We start from the raw sequence: 17,255 nt of genomic DNA, 5'->3' as shown, positions 1-17,255 counted from the left end.
GCCGACGTCTTCAGGGAGCTCCCCCCAGGGCCGAGCGGGTCCGTCAGTTCCCTGCCATGGCAGGCAGCAGAGGCTGCTCCTGGGACTGCCGAAGGCCTCATGGTGGAGCCAGCCTAGCATTACGGCTCGGGGTGGAGCAGGAGCTGAGGAGCCTCTGGCAGGAATGTAGGCCCTCATCTGCCACTCGTCCAGTCTGGCTCCCTGCAGTCCTGCTCCACTGCACTGTGTATGAGAACAGGAGCAGTGAACATGATGCTACATCCATCCATTGACTGTTCTCCGTGGAGTAGAGACAAGGGCCATCTTTGGTTCAGAGAACTGAGGTTTTTTTCCTCGTTAAGTCATAGCTTTTCTTCCACTTATCCCCATCCACAGAATGAAGGGAGGAAACTACATAACAGCACAGTGCAAAAGACAGATAACACCATCTTCCCTCCCCCACCTCTAGTGCTACTTCTGAGAGAAGGTGCAGAAGCCACCGAGCCTGCAAAGCAACTGGAGAGTAGAAGAGGGTGCGGAGATGGGTTGTCACCTCTGGCATTGAAACACAGCCAAGGGCCTACTTACTCTGCTGCAGTGCACCATAGAGTCTCCTTGAGATCCCCATCCCATAGGGACACTGGTGCACAGGAGTCAAATGATGCAGAGGTAGTCAAAGGCTGTATAGAGAGGTACTGATCTGGACAGGTGACTGTTGGAGACATGGGTATCCGGAATGGAGGGCCCCCCTGCGAGTCAGAGTCTGAAGACAAAATAGTGGGTGATGACCCCAATGCAGTGGTAGGTGAGGTTGGACCCCCATTTTCCAGCAGATTGCTTAATATACTGGTAATGATATCTTCATCTAAACAGGGTTCTGATAGGAAAGCCACTGTTCCAGAGTTGCCCCAGCCCTGTCCTGACCCCAGCTGGCTGTCAGCAATGGGTCGCTCAGAACACAGTGGGACATTAGGAGGCTCTAGTTGCACTTGCTTTGTGTACTGAGATAGGCTTTCAGCCAGGGAGTGGATCTGTTCAGCCAATACACTGATTGCCCATCTCTCTGTCTCGGGAGACTGCAACACTGCAGGGGACATGCCTGGGGACTGCCCTCCAACAGGGACTGGACAAGCATCAATAGAAGGGCTGCTGCCAGGAGAAAGGGGAACCTCTGGGGAATAGAGCGCACAAGGACTGGAGAAGGGCTGGCTGTAGGGTGACTTGTAAACACTGAAGGGGCAGGATTGATTCCTTTGCCCAGCAGGTAGGATAGAGCACCCAGTCTCCTGGGAGGGTAACCCAGCTTCTACAGTGGGAGCAGGAAAGCAGGTGGTGAATGAAGGTTGTAGGGAAGCTAGCAGCATCTCCTGCTGGGCATTAGGGAGCTGGCAGGGCCTATAGTTGGGTACCCCCTGGTTAGGCAGTGCTGTCTCCTGTGGAAAGGGGTTTAGTGTTCTTGGCAGTGTCTTGTGCTCTTTTTCTCTGGCATGGTGCCTTGGACTCAGGGCAGCTGCAGAGATGACTCTATGCCATGGATTCTGGCCCCGGAGATACTGAGCTTCTTCCTCACTGTAGAAAACAAAGAATGTGTCAGGGACTGAAGTAAGCATTGAAAGAGACCTCTCTATTCACCAGCAGCCTCAAGGGGGTCAACAGGGGCTTAGGACCATGTGGGTCAAGAGTCCTAACAACCGCCCACCTCTTGGTGAAGCACCAATCCCTGAGGATACAGTCTGTTCCTGCAGGGTTCTGGAGGCCCAGCATCAGCCTCCCAGCAGCTTACCCAGACAGGAGGCGCTTCTAGGGCAGTCTAATGGCCCCTGCCCTCAGAGACCCCTCCAGCTGGCAGCCACCACTATAAGGACCATGACACTAATACAACATTACTGATACTGATTTTGGCCTGTAGCAGTCACCATGCTTAATCTTGTTGTTTCTATCACACTCTCGTGCTCTTCCCTCCATCTATAACTGCCCTCTGCCCACCAGACCTCTGCCCCTCTCCATTATCTCACACTCACCTCAAAGATTAAATTCATGGTATCTGGTGATCATCTTTTGTCTGACACAGTCACATTATTTCCACTGCCCTCATCATGCTCAATCTGCCAGCTCTATAGGGTGGGGTTTGGTTCTGCTCTATGTTCTATTAAGTGCCCCGCCCGCTGAGCCTTAAACAAGTGGGGAGCAGGTGGTACCTCCTTAGGGAATAGTTTAGGAAGGAGAAGGGGTTGTACCTGAGGCTGAAGTTGGTGCAGGTGATGGTCTCTCTTCCTCTCTCATACTCCTTTGATGCTATGATTTGCATCCATGCCCAGCTCAGGTCTTTGCAGAGCAGGCGAACCACTAAGTGCCGATTGCACCTCCCAGTGTCACACACTGAAATCACAAACACAGAGTGATCAGGGCTCCCATGATGGCAGTACACAGCACCTTGTCCTGTTCCCCTGGCAAGGTCACAGGCCCCACGTCATCCCCCAGCATGGGAATGCTGTGGACAGAGCCAAAACAGGGCTTCTGCTTACTTAAGAAGGAGCTTGGTTTGGCCCAAAGGAAGAGCCCTTAACAGCATATGTGTCAAATTATGTTATACTCAACTGATGGCAGTGGGACACACAAGGGCCCAAGAGCCTAGGGACGGTGATGACAGGCACAGTACAAATGCACACATTATATGAGAACAGAGCAAGCTGCTGGCCCAAAACCCAATGGCTGCTCCTTCCTTAGCTCATTTCTGGTAAGAATCACAGAAGAAATGGATTTTCAAGAGGGATCGGACGGCAGAGAGCAGGGCCGGCTTTAGGAAGTGCGGGGCCCAATTCAAACAAACAGTTTCGATGGGGCCCTGGCAAGGATGACTTAAAAAAAAAAACAAAAAAAACCCACATGAGGCTTGTATTCACCGGGCGGTGCTCTGAGTCTTTGGCGGCACTTCCGCGGCGGGTCCTTCACTCGCTCCAGGTCTTCAGCAGCACTGAAGGACCCGCTGCCAAAGTGTCGCCGAAGACCCAGAGAGAGTGAAGGACCCCGCTGTCTAAGTGCTGTCGAAGACCCGGAGAGAGTGAAGGACCCGCCGCTGAAGTGCCGTCGAAGACCCAAAGCGCCACCAGGTGAGTAAAAATTAAAAAGGCACCTCTAGCCAGGGAAGGGATTCTCACTGGGCGCGGGGCCCGATTTGGGGGAAATTGGTGGAATAGGCCTAAAGCCGGCCCTGGCAGAGAGCAGTGGCCTTGCTGACAGGCTCAGGGAGAACGCTCCATACACAATGGGAGGGGCTTGGAAGATTAGATCAATGTTAGGTAACATAAAACAGAGTGAACTCTGCTGCTTTTCAGAACCTGCTAAAGAATCTCTCATTCCCCCCATACGTAGAGGCATTCCCAGCCTGAGCTTGGCACTCACCCAGGCTCTCATGTTGGGCAGCTGCTGATGCAACATCTGCAGGGTGTAGGAGGCTGTACCAAGACTGACCAATCAGCTCCTCCCTCCGATAGCCAAGATGATAAATGACACTGAGGAAGAACAGAAAGGAGCAGCATCTGAGTCAACACATTTCTTGGAGATGCTTCTCATCGGTGGAAGGATTAGAGTAGAGAGTGTTGGCTAGGGGAAAGGACGGGCTCTCTGATGTGAGGATAAAGGGAAAGAGGTGGGGAAAACTTGCCCACTCCCAGAGTTTTGGGGGCACACAGAGGCATAATCTGGCCCTTTCCTTGTTGTTGGTGGGGGCAGGAAGAAGCAGGTGGCAACAGACCCTCTCCCCAGTGGTACTGGGTTAGGGGAAGAGGCATGCAGGGATGTGGGTGGGGGTCTATAGTTGCAATGTTTGCATATCTGTTTGGTGGGCTGGCAGTGTGCATCCTAGGAGTGAGAGCTGGCTCCAGCCCTGCAGAGCATGGATTGTGGCTGGCACTAGTGCTCTGGAGTGCAACTGTAATCTGAACTCTCTTGCTTTTCCAGGGACTCAGTCAAGACCATGCTAAGACAGCCACCTCTTACCTCTCTGTGACATCAGTGACCTTCATATCCAATGTGTGCTGGCTCTGGAATGGGGCATCATAAGAAATGCCATCCCCATAGTCAGACAATTGCATGATGGGACTGCAGAAGCCAAGGAACGTTAAGATGGAGGAGGAGGTCGTCCCATCCAGAGCGAGGAATCGGCCCCTCACTGCCACAGCCCGATTCCCTCCATATCTCACTCGAAAGGACCTGGATGTGCGCATTTCACTGACAAACACAATTTCTGTGGCAACAAAAAGTCATTGTGTAAATTGTCAGCATCTTCTAGGAAATGACCAGCTGCTAGATCGATGGGACAAACTGCTTGATCCCAGTCTACCTCTGGTGACGAAACTACCCAATATACCACACTGACTTTGCAGTGGGGGCAGCTTGGAGAGGAAGCCCTACCCAACCCTGGAGAAGTTACTCCTGGCAGCAAGAGACTGAGTCAGGAGTAACCGTAGCACATCTCTCAGTGATGTGCAGTCTAGATGTACTGCCTCAGCCAGTACTCATATGGGATGAGCCCTGAGTAAGACATGCTTCCTGTCCTCTCCTCTCCCTCCTTAAGCAGGATTGTAAGCTAAGCATTCTGCCTGACCTCCACGTGGAAGCAGTTTAGAAATGGCGCTGACCCCAGGGATCTCATAGGAGTCTCTTGGGCATTTCCCAGCGACTTATGGGAGTTTGATCTCTCCTTCCATAATTCTCCAAGGCAACCATGAAGTACCCAATAAGACGTTTGAAATCACCCACAAGGCACTGCTAATAGGAGCTGTATTTGTATTGTGGGATAAGTAGCCAGAAGGCAGTGCAGCTGAAATGGTTTAGAGCAGCCCTGATGTGGGTACATAGTGGAAGTGCATGGATTTTAAAAATGATTCAGCATGAACACACTAAGCCATGTGGATTCTGGTTCAAGAGTGTACCTACCCCAGTATTCTTGGGAGATAAAAAGTAATTTGGGCCCCTGATAGGTACCTGTGACCTTCACTCCAGCATCTGCAGGTCTGGGTGGCAATCATTTGGATTGGTTTATCTTTTTAAAGACCGTCCTCCGGAAGGGGTTTTTCGCATAGGTCACCAGAGCACAGGCTGGTACATGGACTAATCCCCCATCACACAGCCTTATGTACACTTCTGCCTCGAGCCCCATGAATAACCTAGCTGTCCCCGATGCCATGTATATCCTGTTTTGAGTCCTGTGTGGGCTTACCAGTGCCTGGCTGCTCCTGAGCCGAGTGGAGCTTCTCCTGCACGGCCTCATGTGCTGAGCCATCTAGTAGGTCGAAGATTGAGTCTCCTTGGGCTAGCAACTCCACCTGGTAGGAGAGGGCAAAAAGAGACTTTATTAGTACAGACACAAACTGGCTCACACTGGCCTGGTGCCACTGGGGTACTTATTTATGTATCACAGCATCTAATACCACGGTCACAGCCAAGATTAGAACTCTAGAGCTCCTGTCCTTGGGCCACCAGACCATGGGCACAGTGGTTTTGAATGCCCTGAAAAAAGTGGACAGATGAGCAGAGATCTCAGCAGGAAACTATTTCAAGACTTCATGTGAGAGGATGTGTGAGAGAGGCCAGACTTTCAGCAGCCAGCAGACAACGTCTCATATTAACAGTGTCCCTAGGAAGCAAGTTTCCATTAAAAACAAAACCAGGTTCCTCCAACCAACACAGGTAGGAGACAACTACAAATGACCTTGAGAAACAGAACAGGGAGAAGGGATGGGTCTGACATTCCCTTTGTGAATGAGAGCAGTGAATGACTGCTGAGTTCATGAGCACAGGTTCTCTCACTCATTCATTCCTTACCTCACCTTTCTCTCCCTCACTCTCCCACTCCCAGTATTAAAACCAGGGAACCCCGCAGAGACCAACACAAATAGATCAGCTGGATGTATAAAGAAAGCCAGACTGCAGCTAAGCTGAAGCAGAGGAGCAGTCACAACACCTATGCAGCAGATGGAGCTGCCACCCCAATGCACACAGCTCATAAGCAAAAATAGCCACTGCCAGAGTCCTTGGTTTCAGCCATTAGCAGCCAGCAAGGACGATGGGGATGGAGGGTGGGGCAGGCAACAGAGCCCAGATGGAGAGATTCCAGGTGGGGCAATGGGTGCCTAGCACCTGTAACCATGTGGATTGTCACTGTCAGCCATTTAGTGTTGATCACTGCTGACCCAGGTTCTCATTATCCTAAAACAGCCCTGAACAAAAGCCAAGCTAGCTGCTGTGTGCTGGCATGTGGTGTGGCGCTGCACGTGAACAGTAACAGCCTTGTGATGGGAGCAGCCACCCCCACAGTCTATAGCTCTGCAGAGAACTCACTGACCTGCCACTGGGGAGTGGGAACAGAGTGGGATGGTGCCTTATACCTGCAACAATCTGAGCTTACCACAGAGAAGCCCAGGAGATGGGCCACGTTCTCAGAGATGTAGGCCAGTTTGCCATCTGCAGAGAGAGCAATGATGAACCCCGGCAATGAGGACAGCAGCTCCAGATCTGGCGTCACGGCAGGAGCATGTTCAGATGAGCCTGCAAAACCAAAAGAGCAGCATAGAGCTTCCACAGCAGTTCCTTCTGCGTGGGAGGGGCAGGAACATCAACTCGCCGAGAGAGAGGTGCCACCTGTTGGGTCGCCAAGGGGACTCCATTCCCTGCACATGCTTTGCGGCTTCCAGGCCTTTTGCCAGACTAGTGTCATGACTAGTGCCCAGAGGCCCAGTCATCATCAGGGCCTTGTAGCGCTGGGTGCTGCACGTGCACACAGAGTTAGACGCAGTCCCTGCCCTGAAGACAGATAGAGTGGGTGTAACGCAAACAGGGAGGGGCAGGTAATGAGTAACAGTGATGGAAGCACCTCTGATGGTGTGAATGTCCTGAGTGCCAGGGTTCCCCACTTCCCATGGGAGGCTGTTCCAGGTGGCCAGACCCATCAGGCTGCAGAAGCCTTTCCTGACATTCCAACTGCGTTTCCTAACATTTTATTCCATTGACCCTGGTTGCACCCCCTTGAAGCCCACCCCTCCTTGAGATTTCCAGCCTTTAAACACCTGTGGCTGTTATACCATGGCTTTTGTTGCACTTGTCTGAAGAAAGCCACCCTCAAATTGAGGGAACCTTTCTGGCAATGAGGGACTCAGAACTGAACATGCTATTCCTGGTGTAGTCATGCCAGAGCAAGAGGCACAGTCATCCTACTTGCTCTGCAATGTGATGGCTCTGCAAACGCACCCCTTGGGGAGGAAGAGAAGGGAACCAGAAAGCAGTTTGATAAGGTGATGTCATGGTTTGTGGGAGCAATATCCATGTCCAGAGTGTGGTGCGGGGAACAGCTGTTATGCACAGTATGGCTCTGCCTACCTGAAGCAGGTATGAAATCTAATGCAGTGGGAGGCTCTGGGAGCTAGAGATCAGCTCTGCAACCTGCTGGGAGTGCAGAAACTCAACAGCAGGGACTACTCCTGCCTGGCTGCGAATGGGATAGCTGCAGGGCTGGATATTTACCTGGAGGAAAGAGCTGTGCCCCACGGATTTGGAGACAGACCAAAGCCATGGTGTGGAGGTACGAGAGCCGCTCCTTCTCCTGTGCTGAGATGGGCAGCAGGGAGCGCAGGGTCTGTAGCTCAGCATTGATCTGATCCCGACGAGCCTTAGAAGCACCCTTTGTTGACCTGCAGAGAAGCAGAGTCTGTTAGAAATTGTGAGGAAGGTGGGAGTCCCTGCTCCAGGGGAGATGCCCTGGGAAAGGGAAAAGGGTGTAATTCATTTGTTTCCCAAAGCAGATGTTACCCCAGCTGAAGAGAAAAATTGCAACAGTTTCCACTCCATGACTTCCATTAAAAAGCTACCAGGTGATGGGAAAATCTGCATCACGTTGGGCTTGGACATTCCCATCCCCAGATAAAACACACAATGCCCCATTCTGAGTATTTGATCTGCACACAAGTCAGGGAGTTCTAAGCCATGGTTCCCATGACAACCATAAGCAGTCGCTCAGGGCAGATAACATGACAAAACATCAAGTTGTGCAAGGGATCACTGCGGTGGCAACCAAAGGTCCCCTCTGGATCCAGGCTTCTTTCAACTCAGAACTCAGGGTGCACTAACTCTGATTTTTGCATTTAATGCAAAGCAAGTGACAAGAAGTGTGGACTACAGGCAGATACCAGGGACCTGCCCAAAGCACATCCCCCTTAGCCCCACCGCCTTCCCCCAAGGTGAGCACTGCAGCAAGTGGCCACGAGATGGCACCCCAGCCACATGCAGCCCTAGAGCCACATGAAGGCTCCAGATGGGAACAGGAGCAGGGAGATTGGGGATACCAGGCTGTGGTAGGGCTTGAATCACCAACCCGAGGAAACGGGAGCTCAGAGGCAAGGGTCTGAAGCAGTACAAGCAGGAAAGGCAGCAGCCATGCAGTGGCTCTCTGGGGACACAATGCTGTCTGCAGAGCTGGCATAGCGCATGTCCCTAGGCTGAGCGCCGGCCTTCAGCCACATCACCACCTCACTCATGGGCCAGCCCGTGGCAAGTGATGCCGTCATGCATGCAGCATGTTTCAGCTCGGCCTTGCTGTGCGCTTCAGCTCGTGTCCTCAGCTCTGCCCCAGCAGATGAAGCAATCGCTTTACAAAAGCATTTGAACAATCTGAGCTTGGAATGTTGTGATGAACCACTGACCCCCATTCACTGGGATGCCCCATGATTACCTGCCCCCAAATCAATGAGGGGTGCTCAGTACAGGCCAGTTCCCCTCATGATTCAGATCCCCACACCAACCCCTGCCCTTGGAGAGAGGGGCTAAACCTAATCGATACTGGAAAAAGTTTGCTGGTATCGCTATTCTGGCAAACTGTCCTAGTTTCTAATGGCAAAGGGCTTTTGCCACATAGCTTAGTCTGGTTTGCTGTGAGCTATCCCAGGGCACGTCTTCACTGAAAATATGGAGATATACCTATATCATAGAGCTGGAAGGGACCCTGAAAGCTCACTGAGTCCAGCCCCTGCCTTCACCAGCAGGACCAAGTGCTGATTTTCCCCCAGATCCCTAGGTGGCCCCCTCAAGGATTGAACTCAACCCTGGGTTTAGCAGGCCAATGCTCAAACTGCTGAGCTATCCCTCTCCCCCATGTGAAAGTGCTGCCGCGGCAGTGTTTTAACATGGCTTGTGTCGTCGCACCTCCATGAGGGGCATAGCTCCCAGCGCTGGTGCACTGTCTACACTAGCACTTTACAGCGCTGAAACTAGCAGCGCTCAGAGGTGTGTTTTTTCACACCCCTGAGCGAGAAAGTTGCAGCACTGTGAAGTACCAGTGTAGACAAGCCCCCAGTCAAAGGAGTTTTATGCCACTGTATCTATACCAGGGCTTTGCCCAGCATAGAAATGTTGCCACAAAAAATCCCGCCCCTAACCAGCACTGCTGCACCAGCAAAAGCCTCTAGTGTCATCCTGTCCTCAGAGGAGTGTGGCTCAGAGCACGCCTGCCTGAGGAGCTCCCAGGCCAAGCCTTTCTGGCTACAGCTGGGCACAGAGGGACAATACACTTGGCAGAATATCCTGAGGAAGCAAATAGGAGATGGCGGGGGAGAGGGGGACACAATTCCCTAGATACAGTGAAGTTGGCTTTGGTTCTAGGAACACAAATAGAGCCATAGGCTGCTACAGGACCTGTATGTCATGAATGGTTTGGTAGCTCTGCCCTCTTCACTGGGGTATGACAGAGAAGAGAAAGATCCATCTACAACCTGGGGAAAGAGCCCAAGCAGTGAGACTCCAAAGGGGCAGGACACTGGGGCCAGGCACAAGAACTAATGCCCTTTAACTTATCCCACAGAGAGCCAGTCTGTCTGCAGTCCATGACTCCTACTTGCCTCCACAGCCTCCTCACTGCTCTCCCCAAGCCCCTCCTTGCCCCTCTAGTTCTCTGCCCCACGAGCGCAGAAACAGTCAGAGCCTCATTTCATAGCCTTCCCTCCCGTCCCTCTGACTCCCATGTAGGGCTAAGGGAGCCGGGCAGGGCAGGGCAGGGCAGGAGGAAGCTGGCCAAGGATCAGAGAGTGCAGTAAAGAGTGCCAACATCCAGCCCCACAGCATGTCCATCCGGGCAAAGGAGAGAAGAGGGAGCAGGATGGTCTCTAACCTGAATGGCTTTGAAGCGCTGGGCTCCATCCCACTCCTCCCTCGGGGGTGGCTCATCTTCCTCAGCGGCCTGCTGCAGTGGTCACAGAAGATGGTCATTTTCCTGGCCTGCATGAAGACATGGTCACATCAGAGGGGCAGGGCTGGGGACAGTCTGCTCCCTCTGGAGAGCAGCACTGGGGAGAGAAGCCGAGGGGTTGCTGTTGGGGAGAAGGAGCAGCCATTCTTGGTCTCTTTCCCTGAAGCCTGGCTCCAGGTGGCATGGATGAATCCAACAGCAGGAGACATGCCCCATGCAGCAGGAAGCTGCCCCAGAGCTGGCTCTGCTTTTAGGGGGTCATTGACACACCAGCTCCCCACTGGGTGGAGGGAGAGGCCTGGGCTCTGGCAGGATCCCATGGGATGAGGGGAGGCAGAACCCCTGCACACATAACTGGGGCGAAGAGTCCCACTCATGGGCTGTCCGAATCTGGCAAAGTGCCTCTTACCTCCTTCCCCTCTGGCTCAGTCTGAACCCGCTGACCCCCTCCTGCACTGACCCTCCTTTTGTATTCCCCCTCCTGGGGCGAATAGGGGCCTGAGCCAGGCCAAACAGGATAAAATTACCTCTTGTGACGCAATTCTAAACAGCTCTGGGCTATTTTTAGAAAGCAGACTTCTAAAAATAACCCTCCACAGCCTGGCTGCAATCTGATAGGGGAAGCAATAAAAGGAAGCCTGGCTCTTTAAAACAAACCTGTCAGCTCAGCAGGAGAGGGAGGGCAGGGGCATTGGAAAGAGAGGTCAGTCAGTCGCCCCCACCCCCTGCTCTCCTGGTGTGATGAAGGCATTGGCGGTCTTCTTGTCATCTGTCTCATTTGGACCCACCATACGTAAGGCCCAAGTTGGGCCCAGACAGTCAGTTCAGTCCAAAACACTTCATTGGCAGCCCAGGAAACGTGAGAGAGACACTAAGCCTGGGGATCGCTGTGGGAGCAGACTCTGGCGTGCCAGCTGCAGTCCCTTGCTTGGGGTTTAATCCGGCTGTTCCCAGCTTGGGGAAGGCTGGTCTGCAGTGCAAGGCTGTTCCCTTTCTCCCAGTGTGGAGAGATTTTCTCCCAGTGTCTCTCCCACTGGGGAACCAGCAGCAGCTGCATCATCTCCTGCTGGAGAATTGGCACCTGTGACTGGAGCCTTCCTACTGGCCCCTACTCCCATTCTGGGTTGGCACTCACCATATCCCCAGGAGAGAACAGATCTGCCACTGGTAGCAAATGCACCTTCTCCCTCCCCGCCAACAATCACCCAGAGAAACAGGCGCCAGAACAGCTCAGAAATGTTCCCAGAGCACTGGCTGCCTAATGACAGCTTTGCTCTGTGGCACAGCACAGGGCAGAGGAATCGGGCTCCTACACCCTGTCAACTGCAGCACAGGCCCCAGGGTGCCCAGTGCCAGCTGAAAGCAGGAGGCTGAAAGTGACACACGAAGGCACCACTCCAAACCGGTTTGTGGCAGAGAATGAAGGAGATAAAATATATGACTTAGCTCCCACTGCCCCATGCCCACACCCAGCTCTGCTCCTGCAGGACGCTCGCAAAGGGCACTGACCCATATTCCAGCACACTGGGAGGTTGGAGTCAATGATGGAGAGACTCCAGTATAGCCCTGGCTGCAGAGACAATGGCACAGGAGCTTATGATACGGGTCTTATCGGAGAAGGTTAAAGACAGTAATTGCCAGAACCCTGGACAGCCTCTGTCATCCCACTGCTCTTTATGTCATTCACAGGCTGAAGCTGCCTTGCCCGCCTCGAGTGTGGCACCCAGACGTTGTTAATAGTACACAGCAGCAGCACACCAGGGCTCAGGACATGAAGAGACGGATGAGCCCAAATTCAGTTGTAACTACAGGGGGACGTACTTGAGTTGAAATCTGGCCAGGACACCCAGATTAACTCCACAGCACTTACAAAGTGCCATGGGATCTTTACTAGCGAGGCATGCTCAGGGACGCGGTTTTATATTTCATAGGAAAGACAGCACCCCTGCAGCCTTCTGTGGCACTGGCTTCAGGAGAGTCTTGGAGTCACCATCCCCTGGATTTTCCCTAGGTCTCCCATGCGTGTACTGAACCAGTCCCTCCTGGGGGAGAGCTGGTCAGATCAGAGCCCAAAGTGGCCTGGGTGCATTTGGGGGAAACTGCCATTGGTTGGGCCTTAGCCCATCTGCCCCTTAGAAAGCGGGCACTGACAGCTGGTTTTAGGTTAGTCTGGCTCTGGTGTTTTTTAAGTGCCTGTTGCCATGGCACCCACCATGCTGGAGACAGGTGGAGCTCTGCCTCGACTCACCTCATCTGGAGTAAGCTGGGGAGGGCGAAGTGGGGATGGGTGGGGGAGGCCTGGCAGATTATTAGCAGGGCACAATGGTACAGTGGAACTACTTTCCACAGCAACTCTCTATTGCCGTGAACTACCACACTTAGAATCTCCATTCCCGTAATGCCAGCTAGGGGGAGAGGAAATGCATTTAGGGGGTTTTCGCTGCCCTAGGAGGCGGCCAGCTCCCCTCCCCAGGCCTTGTCTGTCCTGCTGTTCTTGAGGTACTTGGCTCTGGGCCTCCTTCCCCCCTATGTGTCCCGGAAAAGAGTGACCCTGGGGCCAGCTCCAGGGGCTCATCTCCCCAGCTGTGCGCAGTGCAGTTGCTGTTCTCCAGGCAGCCATCACAGCTGGGCCCCCTTGTGCCTTAGCTTGAAGCCAGCCCCCAGCTCTGTCTCCCCAGCCCATGGAGCAGCACAGGGAGCATGTGCTGGAATTCAGTTGACTCTCCTCAGGGAGAAGCTGGGGAATGGGTGTGGGCAGGTCCCAGCAGAGCAGGGAAAATGGGAAGCAAAGGGCCAGTGCCTCAAGCAGAGAACCAGAGATTCCAGGGTGAAATGTTGAATTCTGGGGCATCTTGGGGAAATGCCCAGTTCCCCAGAGATGGAGTCTGAGCCAGCAGGGCCCTGAGTGACATGCAAGTGCCAGTTCACACCTCTCAGAGCTGCTGTCTCAGGCTCTCTGCAGACTTAGGCAGGCAGCACTGCATTGGTTACACTCAGGTCACTTTCATGAGGTTCTCTTCACAGCATAAGGGCCAGAAACTGATGTTTAAAATGGACAGATTCTGGAGTCCAAAACTGCAGCAATGCCCCAGCCCTGTGGCATTCCAGACCTGGCCATTAGGAACGGACTATTTAGTGCCCGCCTCAGGCTACTTGGAGCGGGGATTAAAGGGAGTGGTGGGGGCAGAGCAGGATTGTTCCTACTGTCTAGGTTCTAGAGCTTTATGCAGCCAGGCAGTTTACTGTTAAGGTTTCCTGTGACAGGTCCCTCCTTCCCTGCAGTTGATTTCACAGCTCACTAGCAGCAAGTCTCTTACTGTGCAGTTTAAAGGATGCCCTCTCTTCTGGGCCATTGTTCCTAGTTACCCCTCCTTCCCCCAACACTCCCCTGACCAGCTTCTCCCTCTCTTTGGCATCTAGACCCCTTAGGTGACTTATTGCATCCCCCTTCAGTGTCAGCAGCTGCTAGAAAGCCAGCCCCACTTCCTCACTCCCAGACTCGATAGCTTCAATTCGTCTGGCAGCAGGAGCAACTCCAGGCTGCAGCCAGCCTGCTCCAGAGCATGTGCGGCTCGGGCTGATGGAGCCCCCACCAGCTGCCCACTCTGAGTCACACAGAGTGCAGCTGTGGGGGCAGAGGAGCAAACTGCCCAGAGGGCAAATGAGAGAGGAGACATGAGGGGAAATGAAGTGAACAGGGGAAGGAGAGGCAACAGATGTGCCAGGGCAGAGTGAGCAGCAGACAGCATGGAAAGAACTGCACCTGCTTGCCAGTCCATAAGGAAGGATTTTGACAAAACAACTGGGACCCACTATGCTATTGGTGAGGAAGCCGGGCTAGCTTCTCCCATGGTCCTTCCTTAGAACCAAACCCAAAGTGTTACCACCACACACTGTATTGGCGAGATACCAGGCTCCATCCTCCTCTCCCATAGCAAATGCACCCATCTACCCTCTACTTCTGAGAGACATCCCACCAGCCTTTGTATTCAGTTACTTTAGTACTGAATACTGCTCCCCTTCCATTGTAAGGCGTCACCACTATCTGAATGAAAGCTCCTCTCCCTACCCCAAATCTGCCCACCAAGTCTGTCAGCATTGAACCCAGATGGGTGGTAGCTATGGCTCCATAAGTGGAACTGCTGGATCATGATACTTCTTCCTGCAGAGCACCCTGGCTCCAGCCTTGTCCTCCTTATACCAGAAGCTGGGCTCCAGCATCCAGCTTTGCTCACACTTGGCCTGGAAGGATCTTTAGATTTCAGGACCTGAAGGGATCATTAGTCATCTAGTCTAATCACCTACATAACACAGGCCAGAAAACCTCACAGTGACACCTGCCTCAAGCCCACTAATGCATGGTTGAGTCTGGTGTTTCTTTTAACCAGGCATCCCATCTCCATTTAAAGACAGCAAGTGATGGAGGATGTAGAGGTGCCTTCCTCAGCTGCCCCAATGGTTAATGACCTTGACAATCACCTCCAGCTTTGGCTCCAAGCTGCTAAAGTCATAGCAACAGTCCCATCACTCACCATTTGCTCCCTCACAGATAAGGGCTGCTGGGAGTCCTTGCCCAGGACACAGCAAGCACGGTCCAGGCTTATGGACATATCCTCCCCACACATCTGGAAATCTCATCCAGAACATTCCTGCACTGCCCTCCAGGCTGCAGTCCGACTTCTCCCTCACTCCCTCTCCAGCCTATTCACTCTTCTCCACCTGCCCACTTTCTCCAGCCCAGATAATGGGACCGCTTCCTTCTTTTGCTCACAGGTCCGAGAGGCACTCCTCTTTGTGGCTGCTTTCTCCTTTGTGTTGGGAAGTTGTTTCCTTAAGGGACTGGATGACCTCAGTACAGTGACAAGAGAAGGTGGGAAGGAACAAGCAGCTTCTCTTCCCCTGTAACGTTCACCACCATGTTCACACATGCTGCTAGCATCAGCAGGACTGCAGCGACTCCTCCCTGGCCCCCTCTGCCTGTGGTGACCAAGTCAGTTTGTGACCTCAGCCAGATCCCCTTGGCTGAATCTTGACAGTCAGCTCTCTCGGATTCCTTTCTGTTTGCCTTTGCCAACCCCAAGCCTTGCGCCAGTCCTGACCCTGAACTCTTTCTTCATACTCCTCCTTGGTCTACAGACTTCTCATCCTTAACACAACCCCCATTAGCCTGGCCTCAGCTCCACCTCTGCTGCTATCCTCTTGCCTTCACTATGGCAACTCCCTTCTCTATGGCAGCCCAAGGATTCTTCTACTGCTACCTTCTCAGGTGTATGTGGAAGCATCCCTCCCCCATCAAGTCCTTCCCCCACCCCTCTCATATCAGGGGACAGTGCAAAGTAATTTTTAAAACCCTCATCTCCTTCCCCAACCTGTCTATCACAGACCTCTTCTCTGCCCCTCACCTTCTCACTGAGAGACCTTTCTCTGCAGCTCCTGCCATGTGGATCAGCTCCTTTGTCCCTCTCCACTCTTCAAGTCTCACCTGAAAACCTTACACTTGCTTATAATCCTTTCTTCACTGATTAGTAGCCTCATTATTGGCCACAAAGGCCTTTGCACCAGGATTCTCTGGTGTACAGTGTGCTGTCTCCTACCTCATATCATGCCAGCTCAAGAATTACACTCCCCCCCCCCCCCCCGGGGGACTGCAATGGCCCCAGCAGTCCCTTCCCCAAACAGTGGTTCGCCCAGACATACCAGACAATGCAGCGTTGGGCTTGTTTTAAATATTTATAGAAATCAAAGCTGCTGTTTTACACCTGGAGCTGGGCAGTGGCACCGCAGCCCCTGGGCCAGCCCCTCCCGTCAGGCACAGATCAGTCTTTTCCACTCAGGCTTGTGTGCAAATGTAAAATGCAGAGAAGCCCCTCTCTCGCCTGCCCTGACAGGCTGGGATCTTCAGCCTCAGCACCCCAATTCCAGCTGAGACCCTGGCAGCAGTAGGAGTCCACGCCTCGTAAGGCATTGCTGGACTAACAGACGTAGGTCCCAGGGGTCTCTCTGGACACTCCCTGTGGAGGGTGAACTCTGCCAAGTTTGGAGTGGGCAGGACCAGGCCCACATGCCAGCAGCGGCCGTAGAGGGTTGTGCAAGAGAAGCTGGCCTAGAAACAGTCAGTTCAGCCACTGGGATTGGTGATCAGGGCACTGAGTGGCTGGGCAGGGAGAACAGCAGAGCCATGCAGAGTCTGTGCTGCTCCAGCTAGTAATCCTGGAGAGGTGAAGCACATGCTGCTCCTGCAGCCAGCTAGTACTGAGCATGTGTTAATCCGGTGGGGCTGCACAGGGAGGTGCAGCAGAGAGAGACAGGCTGCTGTTGCCAGCAATGAGAGTAGAAACAATTGGCTTCTTCCTCCTTGGAGCCTGCTGCCCCATTCTGCCTGCACACTGACCTGTGCCAAGTTCCGGCCAGGGACACAGGCGAGAACAGTATGGTGAGGGCACAAGGAAGCAGGTGACAGGAGGAACAAATCCTTTGGGGAAGAACTTGAGCACAGGCCCTTTCCTGAAGAGGCTAAAAATCCATGCAGACACATTGAGATGGCAGCTCAGTCTGCACGGCGGGGCAGAGGGCAAGGAGAGGCAGAGAGGGGACTGGGTGGCAGGATTATCCGTGGGAGGAAAGGATGGGGCGGCTGATGTTGCTGTTTGTTGTCATTGCTGTAAGCTCCCATCTGCAAAAAACAAGATGCCTTAGAAAGAGACAGACCGAGGTTTCCAGCTTCCTCCATCTGGTGCCAGCCCTCATCCCCACCAGGCCTGGGTCCTGGGCATTTCCCGCCCCCTCAGTTTGGCCCTGGTGGAACAATAATAGATACATGTAATAGCCAGAGTCCCAAATCAGCCTCACTGCCAGCCTGCAGGATAGAAAAGCAGTTTCCCTCCACCAGCGCAAATCCCACTCTACCCGTATATGGATGGAGGGGCCCCAAACGTGACCAGCTGGGGGATTACACCTTAGTGTGCTGGGGTTGTTCATGGGTTTGTGTGCAAACTGCTGGATGAGGGAGCTGGGCATGGGGGACTCCAAAGAATCCCCATCA

The 17,255-nt window shown here is 53.3% G+C and overlaps 2 protein-coding genes across 6 annotated transcripts in view; both read right to left on the bottom strand.

Moving 5' to 3' along the window:
• Positions 1–540: 540 nt before the first annotated feature.
• On the bottom strand, positions 541–16,046 carry LOC120400405 (neuronal PAS domain-containing protein 4-like). 3 transcript variants are annotated; one of them, XM_039528925.1, is made up of 9 exons: positions 15,911–16,046; positions 10,136–10,242; positions 7,501–7,667; positions 6,389–6,528; positions 5,201–5,306; positions 3,979–4,225; positions 3,382–3,491; positions 2,217–2,358; positions 541–1,548 (listed from the first exon to the last, which is right to left on the bottom strand). In XM_039528925.1, exons 2-9 carry the CDS (start codon positions 10,231–10,233, stop codon positions 564–566), a joined length of 1,995 nt encoding a protein of 664 aa, XP_039384859.1. In that variant the 5' UTR covers positions 10,234–10,242; positions 15,911–16,046; the 3' UTR covers positions 541–563. The 3 variants fall into 3 exon arrangements, with proteins under 3 accessions (XP_039384859.1, XP_039384858.1, XP_039384860.1); XM_039528924.1 differs by lacking the exon at positions 15,911–16,046 and adding an exon at positions 14,746–15,772; XM_039528926.1 differs by lacking the exon at positions 15,911–16,046 and adding an exon at positions 10,871–10,927.
• KLHDC3 (kelch domain containing 3) overlaps positions 15,931–17,255 on the bottom strand; it is a 35,629-nt gene continuing 34,304 nt past the window's right edge. For all 3 annotated transcript variants that reach the window (XM_039528928.1, XM_039528930.1, XM_039528929.1), the window contains one exon: positions 15,931–16,886. In XM_039528928.1, coding sequence (XP_039384862.1) covers positions 16,820–16,886 — 67 coding nt within the window. In that variant the 3' untranslated portion in view covers positions 15,931–16,819. The remainder of the gene's footprint in view (positions 16,887–17,255) is intronic.

Source organism: Mauremys reevesii, linkage group 3, assembly GCF_016161935.1.
Source record: "Mauremys reevesii isolate NIE-2019 linkage group 3, ASM1616193v1, whole genome shotgun sequence".
Taxonomy (NCBI): domain Eukaryota; kingdom Metazoa; phylum Chordata; order Testudines; family Geoemydidae; genus Mauremys; species Mauremys reevesii.
This window is presented reverse-complemented; position numbering and strand designations above follow the sequence as displayed.